Source organism: Oryx dammah, unplaced genomic scaffold (genome assembly GCF_014754425.2).
Source record: "Oryx dammah isolate SB20612 unplaced genomic scaffold, SCBI_Odam_1.1 HiC_scaffold_14, whole genome shotgun sequence".
Classification (NCBI taxonomy): Eukaryota; Metazoa; Chordata; class Mammalia; order Artiodactyla; family Bovidae; genus Oryx; species Oryx dammah.
Genome location: NW_024070198.1, coordinates 34,460,934 through 34,479,039, shown reverse-complemented (window position 1 = coordinate 34,479,039; position 18,106 = coordinate 34,460,934). Strand labels below are relative to the sequence as shown.

Here is an 18,106-nt window from a genome sequence, read left to right as displayed (position 1 = left end):
CAAAAGTCATCACATGCTCTTTCTGTTCTCCTCAAGACATACAAAATAAGGAAAACATGGAGTGGGGGAAGTGAAAGAAAAAGAAAATTAATTTTCCAGAGAAACTAGGAATGAAAATAAACTCAACAATTCCAAATCAGATGTGAATGTGCAAAAAGCCAATGAAACTAAGAGAACCAGATAGAGAAACCCGCAAGAACGCAGAAAGGAAGACAAGAAACAAGGAGCACAGGAGAAGCCTAATGGCAGATCTCAAAAATTACCCCTCTCATTCTCACAAAAAAAATGGGCCCCATGCTCCCTAAACATGAGAAGAGCTATAATCTAAAAAGGCAAACAAAACACAGAAAATGTACAAAAACCAGATGGGATCACAAGGCAAAATCCAACTTTCTCTTGTCTACAAGAGATACATTTAAACTGACTCTTAATGGCTAACAATAAAGGAATGGGCAAAAATACACCAAGAAAAGACCAACTTGCCATCCCCCAAAATTCAAGAGCCATAATATTAGACAAGGTAGAAATCAGGTCAGAAAACAATAAACAAACAAAGCACCTTATAGTATTAAAAGACACCATTCACAATAAAGATTTAGTAGTTATGAATATCCATGATAGCAAATTCTACAAAGCATAAATTCAAGAAGATAAAAGCAAAAATAAATTTTTATTAACTTTCAGAGCATGATAGATCAAGTTAATAAAAAAAAATCATAAGTAAGGAAGAGAAGACCTAACCAGAAGGAGCAGTAAAGTAGATTTTAGACAGACTTTATTTCCTTGGGCTCCAGAATCACTGTGACTGGTAACTACAGCCACAAAATTAAAAGATGCTTGCTACTTGGAAGAAAAGTTCTGACAAACCTAGACAGCATATTCAAAAGCAAAGACATCACTTTGCCAACAAAGGTCTGTATAGTCAAAGTTATGGTTTTTCTAGTAGTCATGTGAGAGTTGGACCATCAAGAAGGCTGAGTACTGAAGAATTGATGCTCTTGAACTGTGGAGCTGGAGAAGACTCTTGAGAGTCCTTTGGACTGCAAGGAGATCGAACCAGTTAATCCTAAAGGAAATCAATCCTGAACATTCATTGGAAGGACTTATGCTGAGGCCGAAGTTCTAAAACTTTGGCTACCTGATGTGAAGAGCCGATTCATTAGAAAAGACCGTGATGCTGGGAAAGACTGAAGGCAAGAGGAGAAGGAGACGATAGAGGAGGAGATGGTTGGATGGCATCATTCACTCAGTGGACATGAGTTTGAGCAAAAATCTGGGAGGTAATGGAAGACAAGGAAGCCTGGTGTGCTATAGTCCATGGGGCTGCAAAGAGTTGGACATGACTGAGTCACTGAAAAACAAAAACAACCTATGCTGTATCTTGATATAATAGGATTTACCTCCTTTTCAACTATCTATGGAACAATTATGAAAACTGGATTCCAAAGAAAATGTGAATAAATTACAAAAAGGAGAAATAATACCCAAAATATTCCCTGAGCACTATAATAAAACAAAAAATTAAAAACAAAATTTAAAAAGCAACTTTTTTTACACAGAAAATCTGTAACTCTTGCTTAAACAACTCTGGGGCCCATTTGAAAAATGAGAATGACTCACCCATATCTGCTTCATTGCGGGCATGAGTGTTTGTGACAATAATGCCTGTACACAGGCTTATTTAATGTAGCATTTCTTATTAACCATTACCTCTAAAATGTTCCTCTCACCAGAAGTCTCTTTCAGTTCAGTTCCATTCAATCGCTCAGTCGTGTCTGACTCTTTGCAACCCCGTGAATTGCAGCACGCCAGGCCTCCCTGTCCATCACCAACTCCCGGAGTTCACCCAAACTCACGTCCATCGAGTCAGTGGTGCCATCCAGCCATCTCATCCTCTGTCGTCCCCTTCTCCTCCTGCCCCCAATCCCTCCCAGCATCAGGGTCTCTTCCAAGGAGTCAACTCTTCGTATGAGGTGGCCAAAGTATTGGAGTTTCAGTCTCTTTAGAGTTCCTCTATTTTCTCAGTAAAATAAGAAGTCAAGTCGTCAACTGAGAGTAATGATGAGGCGTGAACTGTTAGAAGTTTTAAGGGAGCGGGAAATATATGAAACAGTCATCTTGGAGAGCCGTAAGAGACAGTGGTAATTATGAACTTAAAACTTGGTCAGTGAGAAGTACAGACAAAAGAGGGCGGGGAGAGACTGAAAACCTGACAGGAGGCTCAACGGACTATTGAGGTAAGGTTGAAGAACTACCAGTCTGGATCCTCTTCAGAAGTAAGCTGGAAACATCAGTAGCACTTGAAGAATAAGAGATCTGAAGTGCAAATTACAAGATTCACTGCAGGTACACAGAGTCAAGGGTACCACAGAATGGAAGACAAGATCTTTGGAAGAGAGATCAAAAAAGTTGAGAGGCCAGAAGTATTTAATTGGATGTTAATATACCTGACTAACGTATGCGGGACACAGACAGTGAGCCAGAAGCTATATTCTTCCAGGAATTAAGCGCAGTGACCAAAGGAACAAGAGAGGAGTGTAAGAAGAGGTAATAGGTGGTACAGTCTGATGCCATGAGATTCAAAGCTGAGTGATTTCAGGGAGGATGGAGTAAAATCAGGAAATGGCAATAAGAAGTAAAGAGGATATATATACCAATTCTAGCCCAGCTGCACTTTGAGATGAAAAAGAAGAGATCACGTAAAAGGACTACAGGCGAAACAGTGGAGTGTTCAGGAGGGAGTCCTTTTCTGCACATACAAGCTCTCTCCTGGGGCTGCTAATAGTGATCTGCAAATGAGTCTTCTCACTGAGACTGCACAAGGACTCTAAATAATTGAATAAAGTTATCTATACACAAAAGGGCTAAAAACTTGAGTTCATAATTCTGGCCAGAACTAGAAATGAAGTATGTTCTTGAATCTAAATAGCAACCATAGTAAATACATATTTGTAGACAAATTAAGGGGAAAAAAAAGCTTACACCTGTTTGAAAATGTCATAAAGAATTCAAAGAAATAAAATACCAGGAAAATAAACTAGAATATATGAGTATACTAGAGAAAGTCATATATGATTGTCCCAGTCACCTTCACACATCAGATATCATCTTTCATAGAAGCCAAAAGACGATTCCTGGGAAGCTTACTTCAGAAGAGTAATACATACACACAGATACTGCAATAAGATTAGGAACAAAACCCTGAAAAATGAAAAATCCTGAAGTCATGGAATGCATAGTAAAGATAACTGGGTTAATTTTAGCTCTCAATTCATAAGTAAAATCCAAAGAAATAGCACCATCTATTGGAACTTCTCATACTTAAAAACACACATTCTCAATCCTTAGAAAATGTGTCTATAACATTTCCACACATTTAGCTAAGAAGATAAATATTATAGGGCAATATCTAACACAAAATTTAAAAGTTTATATTAAAAAATACTAATTCTTGGCTTGTAATTCTAATTTCAAATAACTAATCATTTTGATAAGTTCAAATTACTATTCTATTAAAGATAAAAATATTCTCAACCAATAAAAAAAAGAGTATAGTTATATGTTCAAAGTAACTCACAGATATGGTATTCCTGAATGCTGCTTGTATAACCATATATTGCAGAATATCCAAATATTATGATCATGACAACATCTCTACTATCCAACTCCATAATGTGTGCAGAATGTCCCTCCACAGCATACTGCTGACCATGTCCAAGCACAGTGGGCGTTTTTGTACTCCACGACTGACTGTGTATGTTAAACACCCACAATTCATCTGTGACATTGCCATCACTTGTTTCAATTCTGCCTCCATACATAAAGATGTTTTCCTGTAAATTAAAAAACATATGTTAATACACAAAATATTTATATCTTATCAAGATACATGAATTAAAGACTATGTTTAAACATTAAATTTTAGTAATTGCTCACAACATGCATAAGACATAGTTCTTATGGGTAAAAAGTCAAATGGGAACACATGAGCAATGATGATTAATTCTTTTACTTACAAAATGGGGGGAAAGCCACACTTTCAAAAAGTTACTTTAAGGCGTTTTAATGAAAAATTATATGGTTAATTAACCATCCTAGTTGTTAAGTCCTAGTTGCTACATTTGAATTTTACCATCTATTTGTACTGCTTTGTGCAGTACAGACATTCACTGTTTTCATCAAGCATTGTTCACCATAAAAGTAGACACATTTGTGTATATTATGCGGAGTACATTTTTATTACCACTTCTCATGGCTATAAGCGGATATTTTAGAGCACTTATAAATTATAAAAATCATGTCATTAAATCATATGTGATTGAAATGAATGATATATAAATCATTATTATTTCAATAAGCTAGAAAGAGAAAAGAATTTCTTCAACCTAATAAACAGCACCTAAGAAAAACACAAAGCTAATATTGTATTTAATTATAAAAGGCTGGATGTTTCACAAAGGTCAGTTATAAAGATGCCTGCTTTTTGCCACTTATATTCAACACTGTACTCAAGATTTTTAGCCTGAGCAAATATGCAAAAACTGAATAAAGGCATCCAGATTGGAAAATAAGAGTAAAACATTTCTGTTTGTAGGTGATAGGAATTTGTATATAGAGAATCCTAAAAAATAAAAAATAATTAGAGTTATTGACTTCAGCAACACTGCAGAATAAAAGATCAATGTACAAAAAAATCAATTTATATTTCTATACACTTTCAGTGAACAATCCAAAAATGAAACTTAAGTAAACAATTCAATTTACAAAGCAGCAAAAACAATAAACTAACTAAGAATAGTTTAACAAAAGAAACTCCAAATTTATACTGTGAAAGCTATAAATAATTGTTGAAAGACCTAAATTAATACAAAGACATCCTGTGTTCCTGGATCAGAAGATTTAATATTGTTAAGACTGCAGTACTCTCCAAACTGATCTACAGATTCAATGCAATCTCAGTTAAAATTCCAGATTTGTAAAAACTGACAAGTTGATTCCAAAAGTCAAATAGAATTGCAAGAGATCCAGAATATTTAAACAACCTTGAAAAAGAAAAATAAAATTGGAGGATTAACACTTTTCAACATTAAAACTTTCTACAAAGCAAAAGGAATTAAGATAGCAAGCTACTGGAAAAAATAAACACATAAATCGACATAACTGAGAGTCCAGAATAAAAAATTCCATATCCTATGGCTAACTGATATTTGACAAAAGTGCCAAGACCATTCGATGAGGAAAGAATAGTCTCTTCAACAAATGAGGCTAAGAAAACAAGATAGTTACATGCAGAAGGGTAAACCTAAATCCTTCCTGCAGAGAACATACAAAACAACTCAAAATGTATCAAAGACCTGAAAGTAAAAGCCAAAAAAAACTATAAAACATTTAGAGAAGATGTAAGCTAAACATGCATGACCTTGGATTTGACAACATATTGTTAGATATGACACCAAAATCACAAGCAACAAAAGAAAAAGTATATATATTGGATTTCATCAAAGTTAAAAATTTCTGTGCTTCAAAAGACACCACCAAGAAAGTAAAAGCTCATAGAATGGGAAGAAATACTTGCAAATTACATATCTAATAAGGGACCTGTATCTAGAATATATAAAGAACTCTGACATCTCAATAATTTTAAAATGGGGAAAAAACAGACATTTCTTCAAAGAAAATACAAATACCCAAAAAGACTCACATGACTACTAACATTGTTAGTCCACAGTAAAAGCCAAATCAAACATAAAATACCACTTCATACCCATTAGGATGGCTATAATCAAAAAGGCACTAACTAGTGTTGGCAAAAACATGTAGACATTGGAACCTTCATATAAAACTGGAAATGATACCAAAAGCACAGGCAAGAAAAGGAAAAACAGATAAACTGGACTATTTCAAAATTAATAACCTGCCCATTAAAGGACACTATCAACAAAGTAAAAAGACAGCCCAAAGGATGACAGAAAATATATGCAAATCATATATCCAGTTAGGAGATAAAATCCAGAATATATAAAGAACTCCTACAACTCAACACCATAAAAAGAGAAAAACTTAAAAACGGGCAAAACACTTGATATATGTTTCTTCAGAGAAAGCATACAAATAGCCAATAAGCACTTGAAAAGATGTTCAACATCATAAATCATTAGGGAAATACAAATCAAAACTACATGAGATACTGCTTTACACTCATTAGGAATTTTAGTATTAAAAAAAAGAAAGAAAAATAGAAAATAGTAAGTATTAACAAGGATATGGAGGAATTGGAATCCTTGTGCACTGTTGGTAGGAATATAAAATGGTCCGAGTTTCAGTTTTGCAAGATGAAATGAGGTCTGGAAATAATGGAAATGACTGTACAACAATTTGAATGTACAACAATTTGAATTAAGTACAGCCACTAGATGGACTGTACCATTAAAAATGGGTAAAGTGGTAAACTTTTGTTATATGTATTTTATCAAAATTTTTTAAGTGATTGATCTGATGACAAGGTATAAAGTCATGAATAAAAAGTCAATCTTCTTTTCTCCCCATGTTCAATGAAGGAGAGCATTAAAATCTATTTTTTTACTAAAATAGTATAAAAAAATCTATGACACTTCAAGTCATTGTGATTCATCAGATCTCTTGTTTTCATTAAGTATTTGAAATAAATCTGAGATTTAGTATTTTTTTCTCTAAGGCTAATTAAAAAAAAAAGATTAAAATTTAAAGCAGGATCCGTACCTGATACAAAGCAAGAGAATGCCCATATCTCTGGAGAGGTCCCCTTGATACAGCTCCTACATTCCATATACTGCTTTCTAAATTGTAACTAAAAACAAGAAGAAAATAAATATAACTTCATAAGCTAAGATTCATTTTAGCTTTTTTTAATTTGCATATGCTTTCTTTGTATTTAAATATTCATTAAATTCAAAAACAATTACAAATAAACTCATAATTTCATATACCATATTAGAAATTTTTAATAAAGACTCATTCAACATATACCTACTCTAAATTAGGATTCAATCATCTAAATATGTAATATGCATTAACTTGACTAGGCTGTTTATTACTGGAATTATTCTGTTCAGCTTAATCATTTGAACCAGTTGATTAACCTAAACAATAGTTCTACACTTTTAAAGTCACATGGGCCTGTTTGTTGCTTCTTGTAATCTCCAAGCATCATCTACCTTAAGGCTTTTGTCTGGCTCTTTTCTCTGCCTCCAGATACCTGCACCACCAATGTCTGCCCTCCTTCAAGCCTGCTCAGTTCTCATCTATCCCATGAAGCCTACTTTAACCGCTGTGTTTATAACTGCAATGCCCTCCTCTTCAGCATTCCTAATTTCCTTACCCCTGCTATCTACTTTGCTATCTATCTATATCTATCTGTGGATATATGTGCGTACACATAATTCATTTTGTTGCTGTTGTTCAAGGGGTAAGTCATGTCTGACTCTTTGCAACCCCATGGACTGTAGCCCACCAGGCTCCTCTGTTTATGGGATTTCCCAGGCAAGAATACTGGAGTGAGTTGCCATGCCCTTCTCCAGGGGATTTTCCTGACCCAGGGATCAAACCCGAGTCTCCTGTTTGCCAGGCAGATTCTTTACCACTGAGCCACTTAGGAAGTCCTGTATACTTGTTATCACGTTCGTTACATTTTTTTTTCTAACTGTCTATCTTTCCTCACTAACTTCACAAAGACAGGACATTCATCATATCCACTGATATATCCTAAGCTATTATTGTTCAGTCACTAAGTTTTTTGCAATCCCGTGGACTGTAGCCTATCAGGCTCCTCTGTCCATGGGATTTCCCAGGCAAAAATACTGGAGTAGATTGCCATTTCCTTCTCTAGGGAATCTTCATGACCCAGGGACTGAACCCACATCTCCTGTACTGCACATGGATTCTTTACCACTGAGCCACCTGAGATGTTCCATATTCCAAGTACTAAACACATAATGTGTTCAAAACAATTTGCTCTGCCCATGATTACAAGTTAATGTCATGAATAAATATTCTGTAAAATACTCTCTAATAGACACTAATACAGAACTCATATCATTTACTGAATAATTTGTCTTAAATGTAACATGTACGCCTCAATTAAATTCTATTATAGAAGATTAATCAACTTATTATGGACACCATCACGTCTAAAAAGCTTTTTAAACATCCTCACCTACAACTAAACCGCCTTCAGAATAATGAAAAAACATTCTCTAATCTGTGAAAACAGCAACAAAGTTACTTCTAATCTTATACCTCTAGTTTACTACAAAACTAAATAAACACTGTAACCAAAAGAAACAAGTTTCAAACAAAAAAAAAAAAAAACTATCTGGTTCAAATAGAAAATATATGTTTAGGAGAAGAATATCAGTAAAATTCATCACTTAATTTAAAATGTGCTATTTAACTTGTACAGAATACAAACTTTTAAGATGTCCAAGTTTCCTTGACAACTATACTGTCTTCACAACCTTACTTTGCAAATGCCACAATTTAATCCAAACTTCCACTCTATTTTCACAAACTTTTCATTTTCATGAATCAAGGCTAATTTTCTTTTTTTTCGACATTTAAATCTCAATTTCTCAAGTTCTTTGCATATCTTAATAATCCTACCAATTCTCTTTCAGTTCTTTCTACTATATTTTATCTTTCATTTATTGTTACAGGATATTGAAGGATACTGTTATCCTTCATTTATTAAAATGTTTACTTAAAATTCTTCCTCCCTCTCTCCAGAATTTATTTTACACTGTAATTCCAGTCATAATCATAGTTTTAAAGCAATCTCCCTTATATACAGAAATTTTTAATCCCCCAAATTAATAGGGCTAATATATTCAGAAATTAGGGTTTATAGATACAGAATGCCCAGCTAAATCTGAATTTCAAATAAACCACAAATTTTTTGGTATGACCCATGCAACACTCGAGACAAAACTGAAAAATAAAATAAAATTACAAAAGGTCTACTCATACTAAAAAAGTATTCACTGTTGATCTGAAATTCAGATTTAACTGGGTGTCCTGTATATTTATCTGCTAAATACAGCAAGCCTTTTGGGGCATACACCATATGGTACACTGTCCAAGGTCATTTCCGACTGCTTGATGCCCAAGTTGCACCAGTTATTACATATTATGAATGTGACCCCTGAAAACAACACTGATAATCAAATTATTCTTATTTCCTCTTTTATTTTGTTATTGAATAGTTCATAAAATACAATCACCAGCTGAAAAAAAATCAGATAAAGCTGGCATTCATGCAACTCTCCCTATCATCCAATCATGCAAAGGACAATCTCCATTAAGTCCACAGTAAATCAATAACCTATTTTACAACACTGGTACCACTCTACCAATACAAGTTTGCAAAGTAAATACAGAGTAAAAGTTTAGGTAAATTAAGATTTGAGGGAAAAAAAAAAATGAAAGTATTTTTATATAAGTAATTATACTTCATTCTGAAAAATAAAAGGTGACCAGGATTCACAAAGGTCAATATAGGCCTGGCCTGGCCTTATTTAAAGCTAATAGTTTCTTATTCAGAATTTAATAAAAGCACTCTAGAAAGTTAAAGAAATGTCTACATAGAACAAACATATATGCACAGTGACAAATAACTTTTGGATATACTGAGTTTATATAGTCTCAAATCAGTCCCATGTGGAAAACAGATACTATTACAAAGACTACCATTCATAAATCAGCATAGCAATAAGACATTTAGGATAGTCTTCATTATTCAAAAATACCCAGCTTAAAAAAGACACTGTAAAAACATGGGGAAAAAACTTACTTCAAGACCATTTGAAAAGAACTGTAGTTAAAAGTATATCCACCGATCACCCACATAAATTTCCCATGTAAAACAGCTTTATGGGAAGCCCGACCTACGGAAGGACTGAAGGGTTTAACATTTGGCAGAATCCAGTAAGACTCAGTGGAAGGAACATTCAAAGAACAATCAGGACCTATTTAAAAGAAAAATCAAACAGTGCAATGCATTAAGCAAAGACCTTAGACTACAGAAATAGAATATATGGGTTAAGAGAATTTAAGAATTCAATGCTCATCATATTAATAAATATAATGTACATAATAAGTAGTCTGAAATATAACTTACAGGAAAAACTCTAATAGCAAACGTAATGCTTAAAGGAGGAAAAAAAAAATCATATACTCAAATTAGGCTTGAATATGTTCAAATACATATCACAATTTGAAAGAATTATTTAAATAATATAAATTTCAGATTTATTTTAGTATGCTAATATTCTACCTGAAAACAATGTACTCAAACCCCAGTTCTGTCACTAAAAGTGTAACCTTGGGAAAGTTTGTTTACCTCTGCCATCATCAAGCCTTCATCTATAAAACAGAAATATCTCCTAAGGGTTATTATAAATATTTAAGTTTTTTTAAAGAGAGTGGAAATTAAAGCATTTGTAAATTGTAGCACTTTCTGTTTACAACCATATTAAAGAAACACAAAAATAAAAATTACATTTTTTCTTAGCAGCATTCTTGTTAAGAACAACCAAAATTGGCATTGGTAGAGAGGTTTACTGTCCATAAACTGAAAAAATTATTATGCATAATTTTAAAAAACTATTAATGAGTACAGGATAACTTAAATACTACAGGTTGAAAACATTGTCTTTTCCTATCCACATTCACTATGTTGCTCATGAGTCTTGGTTCATCATCTGTAAAATGTAGCCAAGTAGGCTAGATCAGTGTTTCTCAAACTTGGAAGGAATGCTCCTAGTGGAAATATATTTATTTCCATCAAATTTAAGGGCTCATAAACTATTTTAACTCTAATGAAACTAATAAAAATATATTCTGTTCAAAGTTCTTTTATAAATATAAAACTAACATAAGCTTATAAATTATGTTCATGAAAAAAGCTTATAAAATCAATAAAATTAATATTTGCTTAACATGATGGATGATGTTGTTCTGCTCAAAGTAATTCATTAGACTCCAGTTGGAAATGATATTAATGCTATAGCACCTTTTTTACGCAAATTTAAGATACCTGTATTATTTTGACAAAATAATTCTCACAGCACTTTACTTTCATCTACCATTTACAAACCTTTCTAATTTATAAAATAGACCCTAACATCATTTGACCTCCACTTATCACAAAAGTATCAGTACATTTTATTATTTTTTTTAGCCTATAATAAGAATACTATTCAGTCCTAATTCAACAGTCAACACAAATGCTGGCACTGCAATCAAGTAGCATTTTTACACAATTATGAAAGTAATGATTTCTTATCAAAAAAGTTTTAGATCATCACTGAATCACAAAATTTTAAAACATCCAAACAGACCCTAATTTCAGAAATATTAACCTTTACAGTTTTTATTTGCTTATTTATTCACTCACCCATGCATTCATTCATTCATCTTGAAAGTCCTTTTCAAGGTTTACATTCTATGAGTCTGTATTTTTCAGGTAAAAATTAGGTAGATCATCTCTTTGATAACAAAAAAAATCTTTTAAATCAGATACAGAAAATGTTATCATTTCTAAGTGAAAAGTCAGTGAACTACACCTTAGTAACCAAAGAAATTAAAGGAACATGTTGATTTTTTTAAGTTAAAATTACAATTCTAAACCACTGGACCTCTTTTAACTCAGGTTGGCAAACAACAGTCCATGAGCAAAATCCAACCCAGTACATGTTTTTGTAAATGAATTTTTGTAAGAACACAGAAGGCTCACTCAGTTAAGTATTACTGAAGGCTGCATTTGCCATACTCAGCAGAGTTGAGCAGTTTCAAGACAGACCATACAATTCACAAAGCCAAAAATACTTCCTATATGGTCTGTTACAGAAAAGTTTGCCAACCTCTAATTTAACTGAGAAGAAATAAGATCATATGGGCATTATACAGAAGTGGTATACCTACTGGTCTGAATGCTAAATGCTGTTTTCTTTAAAATAAAAATGTAGATTTAAGTCAGGAATAATAAACCAAAAAGTATAAAATGTTAATAATAGGTTAATCTGGGTAAAGGGCATTTGTGTATTCTTTGTACAATCCCTGTTCTTTCAATTTTTCTATAAATTTGAAACTCTTTCTAAATAAAAAGTTAAAAACAAGTCTGCTGCCTAAAGGCACAGAGTTGGAAACAGTCAAATAATACATAGTTTTGCCTGGCAGAGGTTGATAGAGAATAATGGCATGTAAACTTAACATATTTAAATCAATAATCATGTATGAAGTCCACACTAAGACAAAATAGTTCAGAGCAAGCTTGTGGTAGGCTAAATAATGAGCCCCAAAGATAAAGCAGGTCCTAATCACTAGAATCTATGACTCTTACCTTATCTGGCAAAAGGGACTCTCTAAACATAATTAAGTTAAAGATCTTGAGCTGGGGAGTTATCTTGGATGAACCAAGTGAGCTCGTCATGTAATCACACATGCCTTTCTAAGAGAGATTTGACTACAGAAGGAGAAATCAACAGGACCACTGAAGCAAGATGCTGTGCTCCATGCTTCGGAGATGGAAGAAGGGGAAAAAGCCAAGGAAAGCAGGCATTGCAACTCTATTGCTGAAAAAAGTCAAGAATGCAGATTCTTTCTTAAGAGCCTCCAGAAGGAGTGTGGCCCTGCCAACACCTTGAGGTCGGCTCAGTGAAACCGATTCAGACCTCTCACCTCCAAAATGTTAAGAGATTAATAGATATATGTTAAGACACCAAAGTGAAAGTGAAAGTTCCTCAGTCATGTTTGACTCTTGGTGACTCCATGGACTGTCCACGAAATTCTCCAGGCCAGAATACTGGAGTGGGTAGCCTTTCCCTTCTCCAGGGTATTTTCCCAACCCAGGGATCAAACCCAGATCTCCCGCATTGCAGGCAGATTCTTTACCAGCTGAGCCACAAGGGAAGCCCAAAAACACTGGAGTGGGTAGCCTATCCCTTCTCCAGGGGATCTTCCCGAGCCAGGAATCAAGCCGGGGTCTCCTGCATTGCAGGTGAATTCTTTACCAACTGAGCTATCAGGGAAGCCCCCATTAAGACACCAAGTTTGTGGTAATTTGTTACATCAACTATAGGAAACTAATGCTAATAACTAAAATTTTTGATTAAAGTTACTTAAGATAAATATTGTTATTTAGTACAAGAAATTGGACTTTAGAGATTTTAAAATTTTTTACTGTGCAATCTGGAATATCTACTTTTCTATGCAAAACAGCAACTTTTTCCTGTCTTTGTTACTACTGTATTTTCTGTAACTTCTAGCAGTGATTAGAAGGGATGGTCAACAACCAAACTCTACAGATTGTCATTATTTTACTCTAAATTAATATGATTATATACAGATTTATGAATATGACTTAAAATTTTAAGGAAAATTAGATGTCTTAATTTGTAGTTTTCTGTACTCTACAACTAAAATGATTAAAAGAGTAAATTTATGTACTGAATATTAGTTTAAAACATAAATAACTATAAAGAATGCATTATACACACAAAGGCTCCACCACCCATTAAATATCATTTAAGGCCATCCAAGACTCCCATTTCATAAAAATATATCCATGAAAAATCTACTACCTTATTATCTGGACACTCATGGAACATCTCTGCATAATTCTCCCTGTATAACTTTCATCAATTAATATGGGAATCTCCTCAAGGTAAGTAGATTACAGCTCTCTTGAAAAAGATGTACTAAACTAGTTCAAGTTACAGTATGTTTTCATAAATATTTAATATGCTACCTTTTCCACGGGTTAATCCAAAGAGTACAAATGAATTTCTAAAGATGTTAACTTTTGGCACTAGTGACAGGCTGCTGAGAGACACATTTTTGAGGCTACTCTATAACCCAAAGTAGAATTACACTCTGATCACTCTCAAATTTATATCTCCATCCTTACAATCTCTCTTGAATTCTAGACTCAAAATTAAACTACCTACATATAGTGTCACCCTGCTTATTTAACTTATATGCAGAGTACATCATGCGAAATGCCAGGCTGGATGAAGCACAAGCTGGAATCAAGATTGCTGGGAGAAATATTAATAACCTTGGATATGCAGATGATACCATCTTTATGACAGAAAGTGAAGAACTAAACAGCCTCTTGATGAAAGTGAAGAGGAGAGTGAAAACGTTGGCTTAAAACTCAACATTCAGAAAACTAAGAACATGGCATCCGGTCCCATCACTTCATGGCAAACAGATGGGGAAACAATGGAAACAGTGACAGACTTTATTTTGGGGGCTCCAAAATCACTGCAGATGGTGACTGCAGCCATGAAATTAAAAGACACTTGCTCCTTGGAAGAAAAGCTATGACCAACCTAGACAGCATATTAAAAAGCAGAGACGTTACTTTACCAACAAAGGTCGGTCTAGCCAAAGCTAAGGTTTTTCCAGTAGTCAAGAATGGATGTAAGAGTTGGACTATAAAGAAAGCTGAGCACCAAAGAATTGATTCTATTGAACTGGGGTGTTGGAGAAGACTCTGGAGAGTCCCCTTAAACTACATAGAGATCAAACCAGTCCATCCTAAAGGAAATCAGTCCTGAATATTCATTAAAAGGACTGATGCTAAAGCTGAATCTCCAATACTTTGGCCACCCGATGCAAAGAACCAACTCACTGGAAAAAACCCTGATACTGGGAAAGACTGAAGGCAAGAGGAGAAAGGGGATGACAGAGGATGAGTTGGTTGGATGGCATCACTGATGCGATGGACATGAGTTTGAGTAGGCTCTGGGAGTTAGTGATGGACAGGAAAGCCTGGCGTGTGGCAGTCCATGGGGTTGCAAAGAGTCAGACACAACTGAATGACTGAGCTGAACTGAACTGACGTGACATTTCCACTGGGATGTCTCATAATCATCTCAAACTTTATATGTCCAAACCTAAAATCTTGATGCCTCCCTCCCAAATCTGCTCCTTCACCTGTGTTTACTGTCTCAGTAAACAGTACTCCCATTCACCCAGTTGTTCAGGACAAAGATCTTAGAGCTATTGAGTTCTCTTTTTCTCCCATATCCATATCCAACAAATCCTGGACGGACATTCATTAGGTATGTAGGAATACAGCCTTTCCAACTGTTAAAATATGGAAATACTTCACTGATTAAGTAGATGCTGCAGGTTACCAGGTATTCCCCTTCCAAGTTCCCCTGGCCCCTCTGCAATAATCCAGACTCTTCACAAAAGACAACAAAAGGGGTAATGCCTGACACAGTATGGCTTATCCAGGATCCTGTTGATTGGTTGGTGTCTCAGTGTCTGTACTTTACCAATTATAAACATTTTTAAATTCGGTCATCTCTACCAGTCTCTTCACACAGATCCTTTCCTTTACAACTACCATCCTTGTCCAAGCCGCCATCCATCTCACCCCGATTACTGAAATAGTCTCCAAACTGGTCGTCTTATTTCTATTCTTCTTCTCTACCTATCACATTCAACTCTCCATGATGCAACCGGAATGATTAAAAATATAAATCTACTCTTATCAATTCCCTCAAAATCTTTCAATGATTTGCTATCACACTAAAAATAAAAATCCTGAAGATGGCCTACGACTCCTACAATACTGGCCTCAGTATTCACTTATTGAATGGAAGGATGAAAATGTCCTTAGGATCACAAAAGAGTCAAATGAAGTCAAACCTCGCTTTCCCACTTATTAGCCATGAAATCTTGGAAAAATTATTTAACTTTTCTAAACTTCATTTTAATCATGGAGATTATACCTAAAGAACATAGAATCCTGTGTAAATAAAGATTGAATGAAACTGTACTTAATATTGAATATTACTATGAAAGCTTCATAATAGTAAACATATTACTATTATGAAGTTTATTCTCTCATTTCAATATACAAGGAAACTAAGTATAATTAAGTCTACAGGCAAAATATGCTAATGAAGCCTAGCATTATTAGGTATTATAAATATACATGCCAAAAAAAAACAGTAAAATTACAACGAAAACATTTCTATAATCACAGGTAAATCCAATTAAGAAATAATTGCAAATGACAAAACCCAGAATAAAGTATTACAAAGTTTTGAAAGTTTTTCCAAAGCAATTACAGAATTACTGAATTACATTCTTCCTTCCTTCTCTCTTTTACACTGGAAAAGTTTTTCTAAGGGAATCTATCTCTGATATGATAATGGAAATCAGTACAAAAATTTTATTTGCTTTAGACAAATCTTATAAAATACTTTTTCTTCCATAAAGAATGATATAAATTTAAAGTCATCAACTGAGTGAAACAGCAATTCCTGAAGGTCCCCTAACTTTATGAATAGATTTATATACTAACTGCTGATGTTACTAGAAAAACTGTAAGTGCTATATACAAAGATGCAGGATGGAAAATCAAGCAGTAAAATTTTATCTCTCCTAACAACTGACTGGCATTTTAACAGCATGCTTTGATTTCTCAGAAAAAAAAAAGACTTAGTCTGAACAGAGTTCCTTTATATCATTTTAAAGCAGGAAAAAGAAACTGAAAAGTAACCCAGTCAAACAAGAGTCCCCTATGCGCCAGGGTTTTAGACTTCTTTTTGATACAGTTTTGGCTCATACATTTAATTCAAATTTAATCTATGACATCATAAAAAAAATTTATCTTATTACTAAGGTGAAACATATTAAGGACAATTTATTTATTTTCTTTTTGTAGTTTCTCAACAGGAAATATTAAATAAACATTGCTAACTTTGAGCTATAGCAACACATCTTATTAAGCTGCATTTCTATAAATAACTCTATACTGAACTTTTGGTATTTAAAATAAATCTAGTAACAGAAAATACATATTGCCCTCTAATAGTATCTCTAGTGTCATATATCAGATTTCTTTGATTGTAAGCCACAGAAATTCATTTTGGGGAAATTAAGGAAAAGTGAGAATTTGTTGAAAAAATATGGGGAAATTCAAAGAATTTTTTAAAGAGGCTGAAAAGTTACACTTTAAAAATAGATAGGTATATGGATTTATCATCCCATCAAGATTACTCGCAATGAGTGAAAGTCAATTGCCCAAAAAGAAATTGAATTTCTAATAGGAAAGGAAAAAATATGCTGAGAAGGGAGATGTGAACAGCAGTACACGTAACTTACTGTAATCACTCCAGAAATAGTCCTGTGATCTAATATGTGCACTGCATCTGAAATTCTCTACAATAAAAGGCAAAATGAGATAACACTGCTGCAAGCGTCCTATCTTCTAACATCGTTAGAAAAATCTGATTTGGTTCTGTATCCAAAGTATTCTAAACATTTTCAAGGCCCATAAAACCAATCTCCAAAGGACAGTTATCAATTTTAGTGCAGTTTAAATGTCCACAGCTGTTCTGACAATATCTGAATGTTATGAAACAATGAATTGTGTGAGTGGTAATCACTACAGTAGGTCTGTTCCAAGAATACGTGGTTCTCACAGTTTAGGTCAATGATGCTATTACAGGATGAAAAGGAACTGCCTTTCTTATAGCAAAGATCAGTGCTCTCCAATTACTGTTTTTTGTGTTGTGAAAGGCCTGAAACAAAGCTTTACAGACTGGTTCTGATTAGTTGAAAATGATAAATACAGTGAGATGGGATTGGGGACAGGATCTGCCTATCCTACCTGTCTAAGCCAGAGGCAATAAAATAAGTGGTTATAAGTTGTTCTACATTAGGTAAGTTTCTATAAGCAAGGAACCTCTGTCCAGCACAGAATAGTCTGTGAATTTTGTTGTAACCCACAACTCAGGCCTTTGTTCCATTCTCTCTCTGTACTCCCTTCCTTCATGATCTCAGCTGAACTCATGGTTTTCAGTATCAACTATTTCCAATTTAATGTTTTTAAGCCAGTCAGCCTGACCTCTCTCCACTAAAGTCCAATTGCCTTTTCAACATCTCCTGTAAAACCTCTAAAAGATATCTCAAACATAACATACCAAATCCAAACTGATCTTCCTCCTAAAGTCTCCCTCATATCAATTGATGACAACTCTATCTTATAAGGTCAAAAAATCTTAAAGTCAATTTCAGTGTAGTTTAAATGTCTCTTTTCTTTCTCCCT

At 34.1% G+C, this 18,106-nt stretch overlaps 1 protein-coding gene across 1 annotated transcript in view; it reads right to left on the bottom strand.

The window, feature by feature from the left end:
• ATRNL1 (attractin like 1) overlaps nt 1-18,106 on the bottom strand; it is a 794,298-nt gene that overhangs the window by 718,953 nt on the left and 57,239 nt on the right. Inside the window, exons 6-8 of the mRNA XM_040255081.1 lie at nt 9,824-9,998; nt 6,739-6,826; nt 3,578-3,833 (exon numbers count right to left, since the gene is read on the bottom strand). Of these exons, the coding sequence (XP_040111015.1) occupies nt 3,578-3,833; nt 6,739-6,826; nt 9,824-9,998 (519 nt within the window). The remainder of the gene's footprint in view (nt 1-3,577; nt 3,834-6,738; nt 6,827-9,823; nt 9,999-18,106) is intronic.